The sequence below is a fragment of the Phlebotomus papatasi genome, chromosome 2, assembly GCF_024763615.1.
Source record: "Phlebotomus papatasi isolate M1 chromosome 2, Ppap_2.1, whole genome shotgun sequence".
In the NCBI taxonomy this organism is placed as follows: Eukaryota; Metazoa; Arthropoda; class Insecta; order Diptera; family Psychodidae; genus Phlebotomus; species Phlebotomus papatasi.
The window spans coordinates 74142415-74159640 of NC_077223.1; the positions used below are offsets into that span (position 1 = coordinate 74142415).

General features: G+C 32.9%; 1 protein-coding gene across 1 annotated transcript in view; it reads left to right on the plus strand.

Moving 5' to 3' along the window:
• Positions 1–17226, plus strand: part of LOC129801038 (titin-like) — a 257548-nt gene that overhangs the window by 131901 nt on the left and 108421 nt on the right. Inside the window, exons 39-46 of the mRNA XM_055845796.1 lie at positions 16–1615; positions 1683–1970; positions 5737–5968; positions 6037–6208; positions 6279–6465; positions 7967–8312; positions 10989–12315; positions 16861–16999. Of these exons, the coding sequence (XP_055701771.1) occupies positions 16–1615; positions 1683–1970; positions 5737–5968; positions 6037–6208; positions 6279–6465; positions 7967–8312; positions 10989–12315; positions 16861–16999 (4291 nt within the window). The remainder of the gene's footprint in view (positions 1–15; positions 1616–1682; positions 1971–5736; positions 5969–6036; positions 6209–6278; positions 6466–7966; positions 8313–10988; positions 12316–16860; positions 17000–17226) is intronic.

Here is a 17226-nt window from a genome sequence, read left to right on the forward strand (position 1 = left end):
ATTTTATCTGTATAGGGCATGGAAGGAGGACTTGAGAAGATACAAACTCTGGAGGACTCACTAATTCGTGAGCATCAGGAACGTGTAGATGAGGAGAGAGGAAAAGCACCTGTATTCACCGTTCCACTATCCAATATTGATAGCCTCCGTGAGGGTGAGAATGTACATTTCGAAGCTCGTGTTATACCAACAGATGATCCCAAACTCCGTATCGAATGGTATTGGAATGGAAAACCACTCAAAGCTGGATCACGTTTCCGCACATTCTGTGACTTTGGATTTGTCATTTTGGAAATCTCACCAGTTTACCCGGAAGATTCTGGAGAATATTCGTGCCGTGCTATTAATGACTATGGTGAAGCAGTTACCACATCCTCTATGCGTGTACAAGGCAAGAGGAGTATTATTTTGGAGTCACAGTTACCAAAGGGCATGGAGAGTACTATTGACAAAATTGCAGAACTTGAGGGATTGGGTGCTAATGCTGGACAAATTTCACCTGAAGAAGACAGTGGTAAACCACCAGAGTTTATCACGACACCATCAGATTTGACACTGGGCGAAAATTCATTGGCCCACTTTGAATGTCGCTTGACACCGATCACCGATCCCAGCATGAGAGTTGAATGGTTCCACAATGGAAAGGCACTGTGGGCAGGATCACGCATTAAGACTATTAATGACTTTGGATTTGTCATCTTGGAAATTGCTGGATGCTATCAGCGTGATTCTGGTCTCTACACATGCAAAGCAACTAATAAACATGGTGAAGCAACAGTTTCGTGCAAACTACAAGTACGCGGACGACAGGGTATCATTATGGAACCCCAATTGCCATCAAACTTCCGAACTGGCACAGAAAGTATTCAGAAATTGGAGGAATCACTGTACAAACGAGAGGAAATCAGTGCCGAAGATGAGGAACCCAATCCACCGAGATTTGTCGTTGACATCAAGGATAATGTTGATATTCCCGAAGGTGGTCCTGTTCACTTTGATTGCCGAGTTGAACCCGTTGGAGATCCCACAATGCGCATTGAATGGTACCACAATGGTCGTCCATTGGCAACTGGATCTCGCGTACATATGCTCAATGACTTTGGATTTATTGCCCTTGACATGGATTATGCCTATGCCCGTGATTCTGGCGAATATGTCTGCCGGGCCACTAATAGATGGGGATCTGCTACAACTGTGGCTAAAGTAACGTGCAAATCCAAGAAGGACATCATCTTTGACAGTCAATTGCCAGAGGGTATGACAGCGGAAAAATTGAAGGAACTCGAACGTGGTCCAGTAACTGTTGCACCACAAGAGGAGGCCCCAATGAAACCACCAAAGTTCATCACTCAAATCCAATCCCATACAGTAGATGAGGCTGAAAGTATACGATTTGAGTGCCGCGTTGAGCCCAAGGAGGATCCAAAACTCCGCATTGAGTGGTACAGAAATGGCAAACCTCTACCATCGGGACATCGCTATCGTACAGTCTACGATATGGGATTCGTTTCATTGGATATCCTGTATGTGTATCCTGAAGATTCTGGCGAATATGTTTGTCGAGCTGTTAATGATCTCGGAGAGGATACAACTCGTGCTACAGTTTCATGCAAAAGTAAGCATTTGCAAACTATTCAATAAATGTTAGTAGATTACTATTTTCTTTCTTTCTTTTCCCTTAGAACTGCCAACGATTATCCTCCAAAATCAAATACCAAAGGGCATGAAGAAATCCGAGACGTTGATGCAGATGGAGGCCACCATTAAGAAATATACATCAGAGATATTCTTAACAGAAGATGATCTCTATGATCCGGATAGGAAGCAACCACCAAGATTTGTGACTCAAATTGAGGATCAAACAACTTTGACGGAAATGCAGAGCACTAAATTCGAATGCCAGTTGGCACCTGTTGGTGATCCCAACATGAAAGTTGAATGGTTCTTCAATGGCAAACCCCTACCATACAGTAAGTTTATTTCTGTTTGATTTCTCAATCATATACAAAAAGCTTTTATGATTACACTAGTAAACAAATTTCTGGCGCAAGAAATAAAGGGCATAGGGGGAAGTGGGGCACCTTTGAAAGTGGGGCACCTTTAAAATCGAGATTTTTCTCCTACATTTAAGGGAAACTGATCCATACTATAATATAATTTAGCTTCTAATTTTGTTAGTGCACCTAAATAATATCACGATAAAGCTCAATTTTAATTAAAAATAGGTGAAAAATCACAATTTCAAAGGTACCCGACTTTCAAAGATGCCCCACTTCCCCCTAAGTTTGAGTATTTTTTGAGACTATTAAACTATTGAGATCCACAGAGTATGATATAAATATAAATCACATGCGAAATTACCCATTTTCAGAGCTATAAAATAAATTTGTTTATACCCATTGACTTAGTATTGTAAATCGTAATGTTGATACTAAGTGTATTTATGCTTCTTTTATATATCATTCTTTATATCAGAATTAAGGGGAATATATCCAGTTTTACTGGACCAATTTCCACATTTTTTTTCTGTGGTCAAACGTAATCATCATCAGTTTAGACAGCACTAAACATCTACAATTACCTTTGGATCTAGGGTCGATAAAAGTAATAGAGAAAAGTACTTTCTCTTCGAACGTTCATGCCTTTGAACCATGTGCATTTTTCTTTTATTTTTCCTAAAAGACATACACATAATTATCAATATAATTGATAATAAGGCAACTAATATTTAATACAAACGTATAAGTTTCTTAGGAAAAATTAAAGAAATTCACATTATTCAACGGCGTAAACATTCGAAGGGAGAGTACTTTCCCTTGCTCATACTTTTTGAATTATATTGGTCTTTGAAGAGGACGGGAAGGTACAATACCCGAAAGCTTCCCACTGAAGGGCAATTTTTGGGTAAAAGGGTGGCAATTCCTAAAAAGAAATAGATGTGATAATATAAGAATCACACATAAAATAAAAGTAAATGAAATAATTTTAAGACTTGAAGACACAATATTTTTAATATAAATTGTGCAAGAATTTTATTACATTTTTTCTATTTGTTTCTAGACTTATAAACGCATAGCTTTGCCATACATTTCTCATTAGTTATCCGCTGCATCAATTTTACAAATCATTTATAAGAAAACCTTTAGACTACATATGTACATCTCTGATAAAAATTCAGTGTAAAGAATTTCCTATAAATGACGTTGTAGACCTGATAAAGAGGATATTCATCCTCAAAACGTCGTAAAGAGTAAAATAACGAAAATTAAGAGTGGTCTAGTGTTCGTATATTTTCTGCTACATCCCATCATCGGACCGATATTCTTCACAAAAGTTTAAATGTTATATAACTTCAGAGTCCCAGTTCAACTTTTTTTTTACTCTTGACAAAAACCTCCTGAACAAATATTGTACTTAACTAATTAGGGAGTTAATTGAGATCTCTATTCAACGGGATAAGTAAATTGTTTAATTCGGTGGCAGCCAAAATCCCGGAAGCCAAAATCCTGAAAGCCAAAATCCCGAAAGCAAAAATCCCGAACTCTAAATTCCCGAATTGGCCAAAATCCCGAAAGCCAAAATTCCTAATTCTTAAAAGTGTCAGACACAAAAAAAATATTTTGTAAAATTGTTCGTCAATGCTTGTGAAATTCTATGGAGGACTTAAGAAATGCTCGTGAATCGTATAATCCACAAACAAGTTCGTAAAATTTTGTACTTTTTCACAAACATTGTTCGTAAAATGATTATTTGACAAACAATTTTTGTACTTTTACAAACATTTGTTCGTAAATGTTCGTAAACACACAAAGAAATGTTCGTAAAATTTTGTCATTTGTTCGTATTTGTTCGTAAATTTTTTCCAGACAAACAAAAACTTACGAACAAATACGAACAAATGGCAAAATTTTACGAACATTTTTTTTGTGAGTTTACGAACATTTTTGCCAGACAAACAAAAACTTACGAACAAATACGAACAAATGACAAAATTTTACGAACATTTTTGTGTGTGTTTACGAACATTTACGAACAAATGTTTGTAAAAGTACAAAAAATGTTCGTCAAATGATCATTTTACGAACAATGTTTGTGAAAAAGTACAAAATTTTACGAACTTGTTTGTGGGTTATACGATTCACGAGCATTTCGTAAGTCCTCCATAGGATTTCACAAACATTGACGAACAATTTTACAAAATATTTTTTTCTGTGTAGTTACTCCCACGATTGTACTTGCGCTTTCTGGAGACAAAGGGAATTTTTTTGTGTTTTGAGAAATTATTCTAAACATTTTTCTCCATATAATTTCATTCCTTTCAGGACTTTGAACATTCGGGATTTTGGGTTTCGGGATTTTGGTATTCGGGAATTTGGCTTCTGGGATTTTGGCTGCCACCGAATTAAACAATTTACTTATCCCGTTGAATAAAAATCTCAATTAACTCCCTAATTAGTTAAGTACAATAATTGTTTAGTTTAGGAGGTTTTTGTCAAGAGTAACAACAGTTAAATTGGGATACTGGGATTCTGGAGTTGTATGTACTTCCTGTCTATTTATTGAGTATGTTCTTGTATTCTACGTAAAAACGTAAGATACTTGAAACCATTCGTAATTTTTTCTCAGGTTCTAAGAAGTAGAAAAGTATCTGATCTTTTATTCTCGAATAGAGTGGAGTCATAACTCGTTGACGTTGTAAACTAATGAACAGTTTGCAAAAATCTTAAGTTCTTGTCTAAAAGAGATTTCAAAGAATTACAAAATTGTTAATCGCATCATAAATTAATAATTTTAAAATTTTGCGAAATTTGTGCTAGATAAGAACTTCAGATTTCTGCAAGCTGTCCCCAAGTGTATAACGTCCATAAGTGTTGACTCCATCCTATAAGCCTAACTTTATAATTTTTTTTGTTCGAATTCAAAGAGAGAGTATTTTATAAAATACGTTATCTTCAAATAGTAACTGGGCTAGAGACCAAACGATAAAAGCTATCAACTTTCGGTTTTCAGTGACCCACATAAAAAAAACATTATTTAGCGTCATTTTTTCTTTTTTTTAAGTTCCTTACACTTGTTGTAATGGGTAATTTCACATACAGTGGTGGCCAAAATAATAGAATCAGCTCCGCAAAGACCGCTATTTTACCTATAGCATTTTTGATTATTGCAATTCGTTGAAATAATTTTGATATAGAAATGTTCAAATAATTACCTCACGTCAAATAACTATTGTTTTGGCCGTTAGAGGTCTCTATTTTTTTTACAGAATACATTAATAGTGAAATTTGGTTTGAACAACACGACAAGATCACTTTCATTTAAAATAAAGAATGTGATCTATAAAATAAGTTTAAAGAAAGCCATATTTAGAAACCATAAATGACAGTTTTCCAATTGTTTTAGCCGAACTGAATTTCACTATTGACGTATTTTGTGTAAAATAGAGACCTCTAGCGGCCAAAACAACCTTTATTCTACGATTCTAATAATTTGAAAATTTCTACATCAGAACTATATTAAAAATTAGGAATAAAATTATTCATTCATTTTCAACCGCTTATCCCTATTGGGGTCGGGAAAAAATACAAAAGTTAAAAAATATAATCTTTGCAAAGTCATTCTATTATTTTGGCCACCACTGTATTTTACTATTTTTTGCTTAGTTTACATCTTTTGCTGAATATTGAGTTTCTAATGCAAAAAATGCTGAGTTTATTTTTCACGTCTCATTTTTAGAAAATCGCTTTACACCAATATACGATTTTGGCTACGTTGCCATGAACTTCGGTTGGGTCTACCCAGAAGATAGCGGAGAATATTTGTGCCGCGCAACGAATTTGTATGGAATGGATGAGACACGAGCAGTTATCAAGACGACAGGTAAACCGGGCATCATTTATGATTCTCAGTTGCCTAAAGGTATGAAGAGTATTGAGCGAATTCGAGAAATGGAAGCCTCATGGCAGGTGTAAGTAAACCCGAATTTTTTTGCAGAAAATAATAGAAACTATGAAATTCATAATTAATATTTTATAGGGTCCCGGAAGAAGTTGATGAAGCCATGAAGCCCAAGCAACCACCAGTGTTTGTCAGTAATCCTGAACCAGTGACAGTGGAGGAAGGCGAATGGGCTAGATTCTGTGCTCGAGTCACAGGTCATCCGAGACCACGTGTAATGTGGTTGATTAATGGACATACTGTTGTCAATGTAACTATTTTATTGAAATATTCGACAAATTCACAATTGATGCATTTTTCTTTTACTCCTTAAACTCTAGGGATCACGATATAAGTTAACATACGATGGCATGTATCACATGGATATACCAAAAACACGACAATATGATACGGGCAAGATAGAAGTGATTGCAAGGAGTTCACTAGGAGAAGCACTTGCTACAACAGAACTCAAAGTTATACCACGTAAAGATGATTATCGTGGGGTTTTGAAGAATTCACCAAGACGTAAGTCTATCAATAAATTAATTCAAACAGTCATATGGCATATACATTGCTCTATTTAACCATTTTTGCACAAATTAGTCACATAGAAAGTTCAAATGGAATACTTAACCGATCAAAGAAAATCGCAATTAAAGATATATGCACTTCATATTTTTTTTGATATACTAAACAAATTATGCAAAGATAGCGAAAGATAGAAAGTAAAATGCTACACGCACAATTAAAATTGTTTTGTAAATATATTTTACAAAAATATCTATGCGAAAGAATGAATTAACTGTAATTATTCTGAAAGAAAAAGTTTGTTGTGCTATTTTTTTTTAAAGTTTATTAAAAGAACTTTGTTCGGGAAAACTTTTTTTTATTAATATTTCAAGGAGACTATACGTCACTGAGAGAAATCCGAAAAACTTAAAATAACATTAGGGAAATGTTAATTTTACCCTGCAGTATTGATCCAAAATCGGTGTAAATATTATGATTTTTAGGTGTATTGGGGGTTAAAGTTACCCTTTTTCATGTTAATTTTACCCTTAAAAAGGTGTGAAATTAACATTAAAAAATGTTGATATATTTTTACACCTAAAAAGTGTTAAAGTTATGAGGAGAAAAAGTTAATCGCACCCTCTTTTTTTTCTCAGTGTTCTGACAAATTTTTAACAAAGAGCATTACACATTTTTTCTTTCACGATAGATATTTTCAACTCTCGTTAAATCGTAAAATTCATATTTACAAAACAAGAGCAATTCTGTGATGCTCATAACACGAATAATGCGCTTCAACAACTTCCAAAATAGTATAAATATATCTTTAAACGTATTGCTTAAAAATAAATAAATTTTAGAAATACAAAAAATTAGACACATATTTTTGCTAATTTGCACAATTCACTTTTTTTGGTTTTTTTTGCTTAATTCACAAATATTTTTTAACACTCGGATGAATTTGAACTTTCTTCTAAAAACAAATTTTAGTATGGAACTTGAAAAACTAAACACAACTGCACCATAAATAGTTGATTACGCAACGCTATTAAAACACATCAAAAAATAAATTTAAATTTGCAAAACCATAACCGAAATACATTTCTATACACATAATATAATATACAAGCACTACCAAAATATTCCCAATCCTTTGGTCCTATTCCTTGGTATACCTAAGCTTAAAGCTCTAAACAACTGTAGATATGAAAAGCCCATCGACGTTCATCGCTTCCAGCTTTTGTACAAACAAATCTGAGATTGTAAATGAAAAGGCAAGGTATGAAAAAAAACTCATTGTAAATATTAAGTTACATCTCTTTTCTTCTTTCTGATAAATTTTAATGGTAATATTTCACATCAAGCATGTTTTCTTCTTTTTCTTTGCAAGTGACGTAGATTTAAAAAAAAAAAGTGCCAGTTTTCTAAAACTTGATAACAATGCTGTTAAAATATTTGCCTCAAAATTTCAAAAGTTAATTGTGACTTAATAATATTTTCTGTCTACCAAATACAGCCTGGTACGACTACGATCTTGTCCAATACCAGAAAGAACGCACTGAAACTGAGCTGGAAAAGACATTTGAAGAGAGAAAAGCCTTGTTAGATCAACAAGGTGGTATTGAATTGGGTCAGTACATTAATAAACCAAAGGTGTTCAAGGAAGCCGATACTGAATGGCAACAAGCGGTTAAGAGCAAGAAGGGTGAGGACTATTACAGCAAATTGCAAGAGTTGGAAAATGAACAAGTAGTGAAGGAGTCACGTCTACGAGAAGCTAGTCATCAATTTGCAATTCCCGGAGAAAAGATTGTTCATTCGTCAATGGCAAAGGGAATGGCACAGAAATATGAGGATACACTGTAAGTGTTAATTTCTTAACTCTTTGTTAATAATTTGAACATAAGTTTTTATAATTTATTTTAATTAAATTTTTGGAAAAGTTCAAGACATAATTTGAATCTTAAAATATCTTCAAACCTAAGAGCAGATGAAATCCTAGGTCAATCTCGTTAAAAGAGATCTTGTCCAGAGTTTAGGCTTTATATTAACAGGTTTTAATACTAATAAATCAATCCTTCAGAGAAAAAACGGTTTAAGAATCAACTTAGTTTTCAGAAAAAATTATAATATCAAGAAAATCACAGAATTTGGTGATGTCAGATTTACGTTTTTCATTATTTTAGAATACTCAGCCTTCAGATCGATTTTAAATTTTACTTTTAAAATTTAGTCTAAGACTTTTTGATAAAAAAAAACTTGATCCCACCCAAATAATCTAACCTGTGATAATAATGAAATCATTTAAATTATTTGTCTACTTTGAGAATCTTCTCAAATAAACTGCTTTTTTATAATTTTATGACCACCGGGAGTAATTTTTTGTTCTTAAGCTTTTTTTTTTTAATTCAAACACTTAAGGATGGTCTTCACTGATCCGATCTACCATGTCCGATAAATGAAGAACCACCCTGAATAACAGTGCCAATTTTAAAGAAAAGCTTACGAACAACAAGGGGCAAAGTCACCTGCATCTACGATATTCGAGTTAATATAGTCAATAGGGAATTTCTAGGGTGTTGTTAGTAATGAAGAAAAAGAAAATTTCTTGATAATCTTGGTATAGTATAAAGGATCTCTCTTTACTCCGAAGTCACCGATGCTGGCTTGGAGACCTAGTTGAATCTTTGGAAAGAGTTCTTGGTTTTCTAAGAGTGAAGTTTGTATCATAAAACTTCAAGGTTTAAATAAATTTAAAGTAGTGATATATGCTGGTCCGAACTGATAATGACGAAAAAGACTTGTATAAGGGCTCGATTGGTCGATTTTTCCAACTGGGAAAACCCTTCCGCCAATCTGGTGGATCGGTTAAATGTTGCGATATCAAGGTTAGAACGTTTAGCTGGAACCTGTTATATCTAAAGATAGATGTGTGATCTCTAAATGACGACCAATAGGCAAATTAGTATTGTTATAGCCCAACGGAACTATAGAATTAGACCGTTCAATAAAGGAACAATTTCTTCCAAGAAATAAATCTAACTCGGCACAAGAAAGAGTAAAATCCAAAGTACAACATACTTTGCAGCGGTAGCGATTTCCCCCCTGATATGTTGCGATAAAGAACTTTTCTGGATCGATTTGTGACAGATGTTGTTGAAAAATGATCTAATTCTAATATACAACAACAGCGGAAAAGGTCCTGGATAAAATAGCCAAGCTTGTTGCAAAAGTTGATTTGCAATCATTACAACTGTTGCTGCAAATTTGATGGAATTCCAGGGAAATTATATCGGCTACTCCAAGGCCATCAAATAAGCACTGTGATTCATTCAGTAGATTCAATGCCCTTCTTTCTTAATAAAAAAAACGTCCAATTTTGGGCAAACGAAAGAGCATAATCTTGCAAAATAAGGCGACAACACTAAATCATGTTAAAGTTCCAATGAAAAATTCTTCAGAACCTAGAATATTTTTCAGGTATTGACCCTTCAAACTATCATTTGCTTCAATCTCTATAAAATAATTTGGTACGCAAAAATATGGACTCCTTGAAAGCTTTCTAAAACCAGAAAGACTTTTCAACACAGTTTCAATAAATTTAGAAACGACAATACATTTTTTAGAGACTCTCTTTCCAAAAGTACCTAGCTTCAATGTCTTAAAAAATCCATAAAAAGAAATTCTGTTGGTCTTAAAACACAAATAATATTAAAATATCGTTAGTATGCAAGAATATCTGCCGCTAAAAATTCAATTATAAGCAAAATTTCTTGATTTTTTTTTTAATTTTCCTAATTAGACTTTTTGATAATATTAAATAAATTATTGCTTCTTAAGTATGAGAAGTGCAAGAAGTGCTGGAAGTATAGCAGCATTTTCGGGAGTCTTCCGAAATGCTGGAAGTCTAAAGAGCTCTTCCAAATTGTGGAAGTGTTTGGAATTAGTGTACACATTTTCACCCTAATATCTCTCCCTTGGTTAAACCGAATTAAAGGTTAAAATCTCATCTCAAGACTGAAGAGATAGATCTTTAACGTTTGATTAAGTGATAAAGTTCTTTAATCTTTACTCTTTAAAAACGAGTGAGTCATGGAAACTATAAGAAGTATAATATTTTCATGATACTTCCAAAAAATTAAATATTCTTGTCCAGCATAAATAACGCAAACATAGATCATTAAGGATTTAAAAATTAAATTAAAAAAAAACATAATAAATTTCTAACCAACTTTGATGGTTACAAAACATTGTTTTAAGTCTGAAAACCCTGAAAACCGTAAAACTTTTGGCGCAACATAATTAGAAAAAAAATTACAGATACTCTTCAGATCTGTTTATTTTATTTAACTGTTTATTTAGTCTTAAATTTGGTGAGACTGAAGCATTATCAATAGCATTGTTTCAACTATTATTGCTAGAATAGAACATGAATAATAAATCTACTTAAAACACAATGATAAAATTAAGTATTTGATAGAAATCACAATTAAAGAGTTATAAAAAATTTATTAAACTATTTTTTTTATGTTTTCCAGCGAAAAAACTGAAGAGGTTGATGATAGAACAGTGGAAACACGAAAATTCGTGAAGAAACCACCAGAACCATCAGAATCCGCCGTTCATGGACGTGAAGTTCATGTATCGAAGCAGAAGCAGACGCAGAAGGAACAAGTGGGTGATCTGGAGATCACGAGGAAGATCACGGCCACTGAGACAACAGAAATGGAACACAAAGGAAAGATTCAGGAGCGTGTGGTGCAGGGTCCAGTACAACCCAGTAAACCACCATTCTTCACCAAGAAAATTCAACCATGCCGTGTATTTGAGAATGAACAGGCTCGATTTGAAGTGGAATTCGATGGTGAACCCTTGCCACAAGTCAAGTGGTTCCGTGAGAACTTCCTTATAACCAATTCACCTGACTTCCAAATTCACACATTCAGCACAAAATCTGTGCTGATCATCCGCCAAGTTTTCCTCGAGGATTCTGCCGTGTTTTCCGTTGTGGCTGAAAATCGCGGAGGAACCGCCAAATGCAGTGCCAATTTAGTGGTGGAGGAACGCAAACGACAAGGCCGTGGGGGCGTAGTTCCTCCCAGTTTCCTGACCACCGTACAGGATGTTCGTGTTACAAATGCTCAATTGGCGCGATTTGATGCACGTGTGAGTGGTACGAAGCCTTTGGATGTCTACTGGTTGAAGAATGGCAAGAAAATCACTACAAATATCAAGTACAAGGTTCTTGAGGAAGATAATACCTACACTCTCCTGATCATTGAAGCCTACCCAGAAGATGCTGGAAAATATGAATGTGTTGCCGTGAATAATGCTGGAGAAGCTCGATGTGATGCCGAATTGATTGTTCAGACACCAGCAAAACCCCAAAAAGAAAAACCCACAACTCCTGGTACGGAAAAGGCTCCAACATTAGTTGAACCACTTAAGGATCAGAAGATCCTTGAAGGACATTCTGTGGTGTTTAAGACGCGTGTAGTGGGAAAACCAAATCCAGTGGCAAAGTGGTTCAAGGGTGAGAGCATCATCAAGCAATCTAAGTACTTCCAAATGATACGAGAAGGTGAATACTACACCCTACGCATCTCTGAGGCCTTCCCAGAAGATGAAGGTGTCTACAGGTGCGTCTTGGGCAATACAGCCGGAGAGGTATCCACCAATGCTACTCTCAAAGTCATGGCTCCTGAACAACAAGATGCTTTGCCAAGTCTAACACCGCTAAAAGATGTCATTTGCGAAGAAGGCAATCCTGCTCAGTTCCAAACCAAAATCGTTGGAAAAGCCAAAGCAACTGCAGTCCAGTGGTTCCGTGAAGGTGCTCTAATTCCCACCTCACCAGACTTTCAGGTGTGTACAGTTTTATTCATACAATGTTATTATCTCTAATCTCTCAGCTACGTTTTAATTAGTGTGATATTTGGGGGTGCCAAGAAATTTTCTTTAATTAAAGTGGAAAATTCACATAGAATTTTACCATAAACACATTTTTCGGTCTAAAGATATGATTAATGGTGTAGTATAAATTTTGCAATTACGAAGCATGAAGAGAATTTTTTTTTGCAAACTTTGAATTTATGCCAATATGTTTTATGCATATATCTCGAATATTATAAATTGCAACTTTGCAAGGTTTGTTCTAGATTTACAATTACTATCGTCTATCATTTTACACGAAGATCTATCATACGATTTTCTAATTATGTACCTCGTTGTTTGCATCGACCGTCATTGTATCCGTATTTTTTAATATTCTATTTTTAATTGTTTATGCCCAACGCACAATAACTTTTGTTTTGTATACATGTTTTTGACATTTCAATGAGAGTGAGTAAGATCTAGATCTAGTCATCTCACTCACACATAGAAAATTTTGAAAACATATTTACAAACGTAATTATGCGTTGGGCATTAAATTCATAAACAATTAAAAACATAAAACAAATAAATAAAAAAATAAAATAAATTAATAAATAAAATAGGATAATACTATAAGATTCAACGCATATTACGATATATTATTTCACTTTAATGAAAAAAAGGCTTGGACTTTTTGTCTTTCCTAAAGACTTTCCTTAAAGTATTTATTTCATACGCAGAGATATGGGGAATCTGGGACAAAATATGACAAGGCGGATAATTTAAATTTCAATACCTTCAAAAAAAAAATAGAGTAAAAAAGTAACTGATACTTAAAATTTTCACTAAATTAATCATTCAAACACTGAGAAAAATAGATTTTTTTTAAATAAATATTTAATATTTATTTGAAAAAATTCTGGGTAAATATTTGAAACTAATGAATTTTCTTTCCAAACAAACCCAAAGCACAAGTTTGCAGAATTTAAATAAATTATTATTATTATCTTTCCAAACAATGGTTAAACCTTTACTTCAAATGAGACCACCATCATTTCAAATACCTTTCATTTAATTTCGAAATTAAATAAATTCACTTTCAGTACAAATGTACAGATATTTGTATTCAGGGGCATGGCATTTCCTATGTTTCCCATATGTTTCTAGCGCGCCGAAAAAACTTTGGAGTTTATTAGCTGTTTTCTGTCATTGTAGAATGAAATATCAAAAAATACTAATACAAAATAAAAGCCAATTTAATAACGAAGCGGCAACCGAAAACCCCAAATTGGCAGTCTACCTAGTTTTTAAGATATCTCGTGAAATGTGTACGAAAACAGGATTAAATTTACACTAAAACTGGTCGTATTTTCAGAGCTAATGTCACTCCCCTGTTTGTATTAAATATCTTAGTTTTCAAATCAAAAATTATTTGTATTAGAAATAAAAATAATTCCATAGAAATAAAAAATCAGAATATTAAAATTAAATGTAACGTGGTATGTTGTCAAATTTAAAAATTTGCTTTTGTTTTAAATATAAAGCTTTTTAAAATCAATTGTTACAAACATTAACTGATTGGGTAAAATAAAATATTTGAACTTTTGTAAACTTCTCAATATTAGACGTTTTTGTTTCAAATGCAGGGGAGTTTTGAAACATTTTTTTGAAATTTTTATTTTAAATGGTCATTTATATATTTAATTTCTTTCGTAAAACTAATTGACCAAATATTTATTTTAATTTTACGATATTTTTGAACACAAAAGTATTCATTTAATTTAAATTTAAAAAAAAATGTATTCTTTCAGTAAATATTCAAAATAACGATTTCCTTTTCCAAATACAATGGAAAACAAAAAAAAAGAAAATAATAAAATTTGGAGGTCTTTAAAAAAATTAATAACTAAAGATATTAATTTAAATGAACTTATTTTCCAAAATTTATTCACAAATACGTATTTCTTATATAACTTAGATGTGCTGAATAGAAAGTCATTTGCCTGTTTTTAAAGTTTCCAAAGAGCTTTCCCTTCATATATTCTTTTATCAAAAAATTAGAAATGATGTTTAAAAAAAATAGCAAAAAAACACTTTACTCTGAGTGATATGTACTTAGACAACTTCTTCTCTAGTTTACCTTTACTGCTCTTTCGTTTGCTTTTGTGTAGAAGTTCTGCTCTTCACACTGGATGCAATTTGTCTTTGATATAGAGGACAATAATTTTTGGAAAAATTATAAAACGATAAATTTCCAATAACAATGCAAGAAGAGGTGCAGTACGGCCAAGGAGGTGACATTAGCTTTTAAAACTGTGACCAGTTTTAGCACAAATTTTTTCCTGTTTTCGTACACATTTCACGAGATATCTTCAAAACTATGTAGGTTGCCAATTTGGGGATTTCGGTTGCCTCTTAATTATTAAACTAGCTTTTATTTTGTATTAGTATTTTTTGTTAATTCATTCTACAATGACAGAAAACAGCTAATGAACTCAAATGTTTTTTCGGCGCGCTAGAAACATGTGGGAAAGATAGGAAATGTCATGACCCTGAGTACGGCTATTAATGTGTAAGGTTGCCGTCTTTTTTATTTATTGTTTTTCCTCAGTATTTGTCAGATACTAATTTTATAGTTTGATGATTTTGATATCTATTTTTATGGACGTTATTAGTCTTTAACCCTTTAAGGACGATTGGGTCACCCGTGACCCAAAAATGAAACTTTTAAAACTAAATAACAAACAAACTTGCTCAGGAAGTTCAAAACTGTCTCTTTCAAGACATAAGATTTTATTGCAAAATAAAACAAGAATTTTGTAAAGGCTTCTACATATTTCATTGCGATAAATTTAAGTGAAAATTTAAAATTTTAAAGTAAATGTCCCATGAGCAACCGAACGATTTGCTTTAAAATTCGAAATTGTCCTCAAAATAAAACATTTTGACGCAGTTTTATTGGGTTCGCCTACACATGTTGAAAAAACTTATTTTTGACGAAAGTTTCTCACAATGTGTAAGGCCTTAGGTTGGCATCCTAAATTACCAAGTTAAAAGAATCGATAGTTTTATTTTATTGTTTAAATCAATAGATACGCCATAAGAATATCCGGTGTCAGCCAAAATCCCGAATTTTTAAAATTCTGAAAGGGATGAAATTATATGGTGGAAAATGTTCAGAATAATTTCCCAAAACACAAAAGATTTCCCTTTGCCTCCAGCAAGCGCGGATGCAATCGTGGGAGTAGCTATGACACTTTTAAGAATTTGGGATTTTGGCTTTCGGGATTTTGGGCCATTCGGGATTTTGGCTTTCGAGATTTTAGAGTTCGGGATTTTGGCTTTCGGGATTTTGACCGGGATCCAAAAATATCATATCAAAGAATATATCAGAAGAATTTCAGAAACCAACACGAAATATGGACAAAAGCAAATCGACTTGTCAGAATATAAGTCGAACAACTCGATTTTTTTCAAAAAAAAAACCGTTTTGTTCGCTTTTTGGATACTTCTTTATAGCCTCTACATTTCCTTTGAATATTATACTTGAAAGATTATTATTTTCAAAGTTATAAAGATTTTAAATATCAAAAATCCTATACTCTGCATGTAAAATCTCAGCTTCAAATCGCTCTCCTGTAAAACTTGGCTACTGCGAGTTATTCGTTTCTTATTCTGAACGATCGAAATAACGAATTTTCAAGGAATCGGATAAACATCCAAAACTTTTAAGCGCGTTTTTTCTCCACTTCTCGTTTTTACAATTGCTTCTTCTTCGACTTGGCGAAAAACATTAAAAAAAAAACTTATTGGCCGAATAAAATTGAAAAAATAACTTATTCTTTTCAAAAATAAAATTCACTTCTGGTTGAATCAAAAATGTCATTGAAAAAATATTCTTTCATGTCTTTTACGGCGTATTAAGGTAAAAATTTCGTCCCAAAATATGCTTTAAAAGAAATATTAAAAGAATCTCTATTTTACAATTTGCTCCGATTTCTTTTTTTGGTTTTACTATGAAATACACTTACGAAAATTGAAAATATTTTTATATATTTTGTAATGCTTCTTTTTTCAAAAAAAATTTCAAGCACTTTAAATTTATTTAAAGATATACCAAAAATTTCATGAAATTTAGTACCTTAAAAGAAAATCGCGAAAAACAGCTAAGCTTTAGATTCCTAGTTCAGGCTTTCCCCTCAAGAGACTACATGAAACCAAGGTGATAAACCGTTTAATTCTTCGTAGAATGAATCTATTACAACCCTTATATGAATGCACCATCTACTTTTTTTTTAAATAGTCTGAGACAGTTTCAGGCATGCAAAACTTTCGAAAATATAAAATTTTTTTTGATAATAAATGGATAGATATTGTGTTAATACCGAATATAATAAATGTTTATAAAGGTTTGGTAAATTCAAATCAGCTGCCTAAACTGTCCCACCCTCCCTTATTGTAATAAAAATGAATCAATTAAAAAATAGTTTCTATAAAGCTTTATATGGTTCTAAAGGAAATCTATTTTCATTTCAGATGATTCAAGAGGGAAACAATGCTGTTCTGTTGATTAATACAACGTATGAGGAGGATTCTGGCAAATTCACGTGCCGTGTGACAACATCGGCTGGCCAAGTTGAAACATCGGCTAATCTTATCGTGAAAAGTAAGAAATAATAGCCCTTGAATTTTGATTTTAAAAAGAAATGTGTTTTTGCCAAACAAATCTATCTGTTTATGCCCGATGACAAATAATTCGCTCATGATCACCTTTTTTTCTTTTTATTGTTAGATTATATTTTGCAATACATGTTTTTTTTACTTGTTTTCTTTTCTCATATTTTAGAATTATTGTATTTATTCTTTGTGTGTATTTTTTGCATTGTAATAATTTCAACAGTG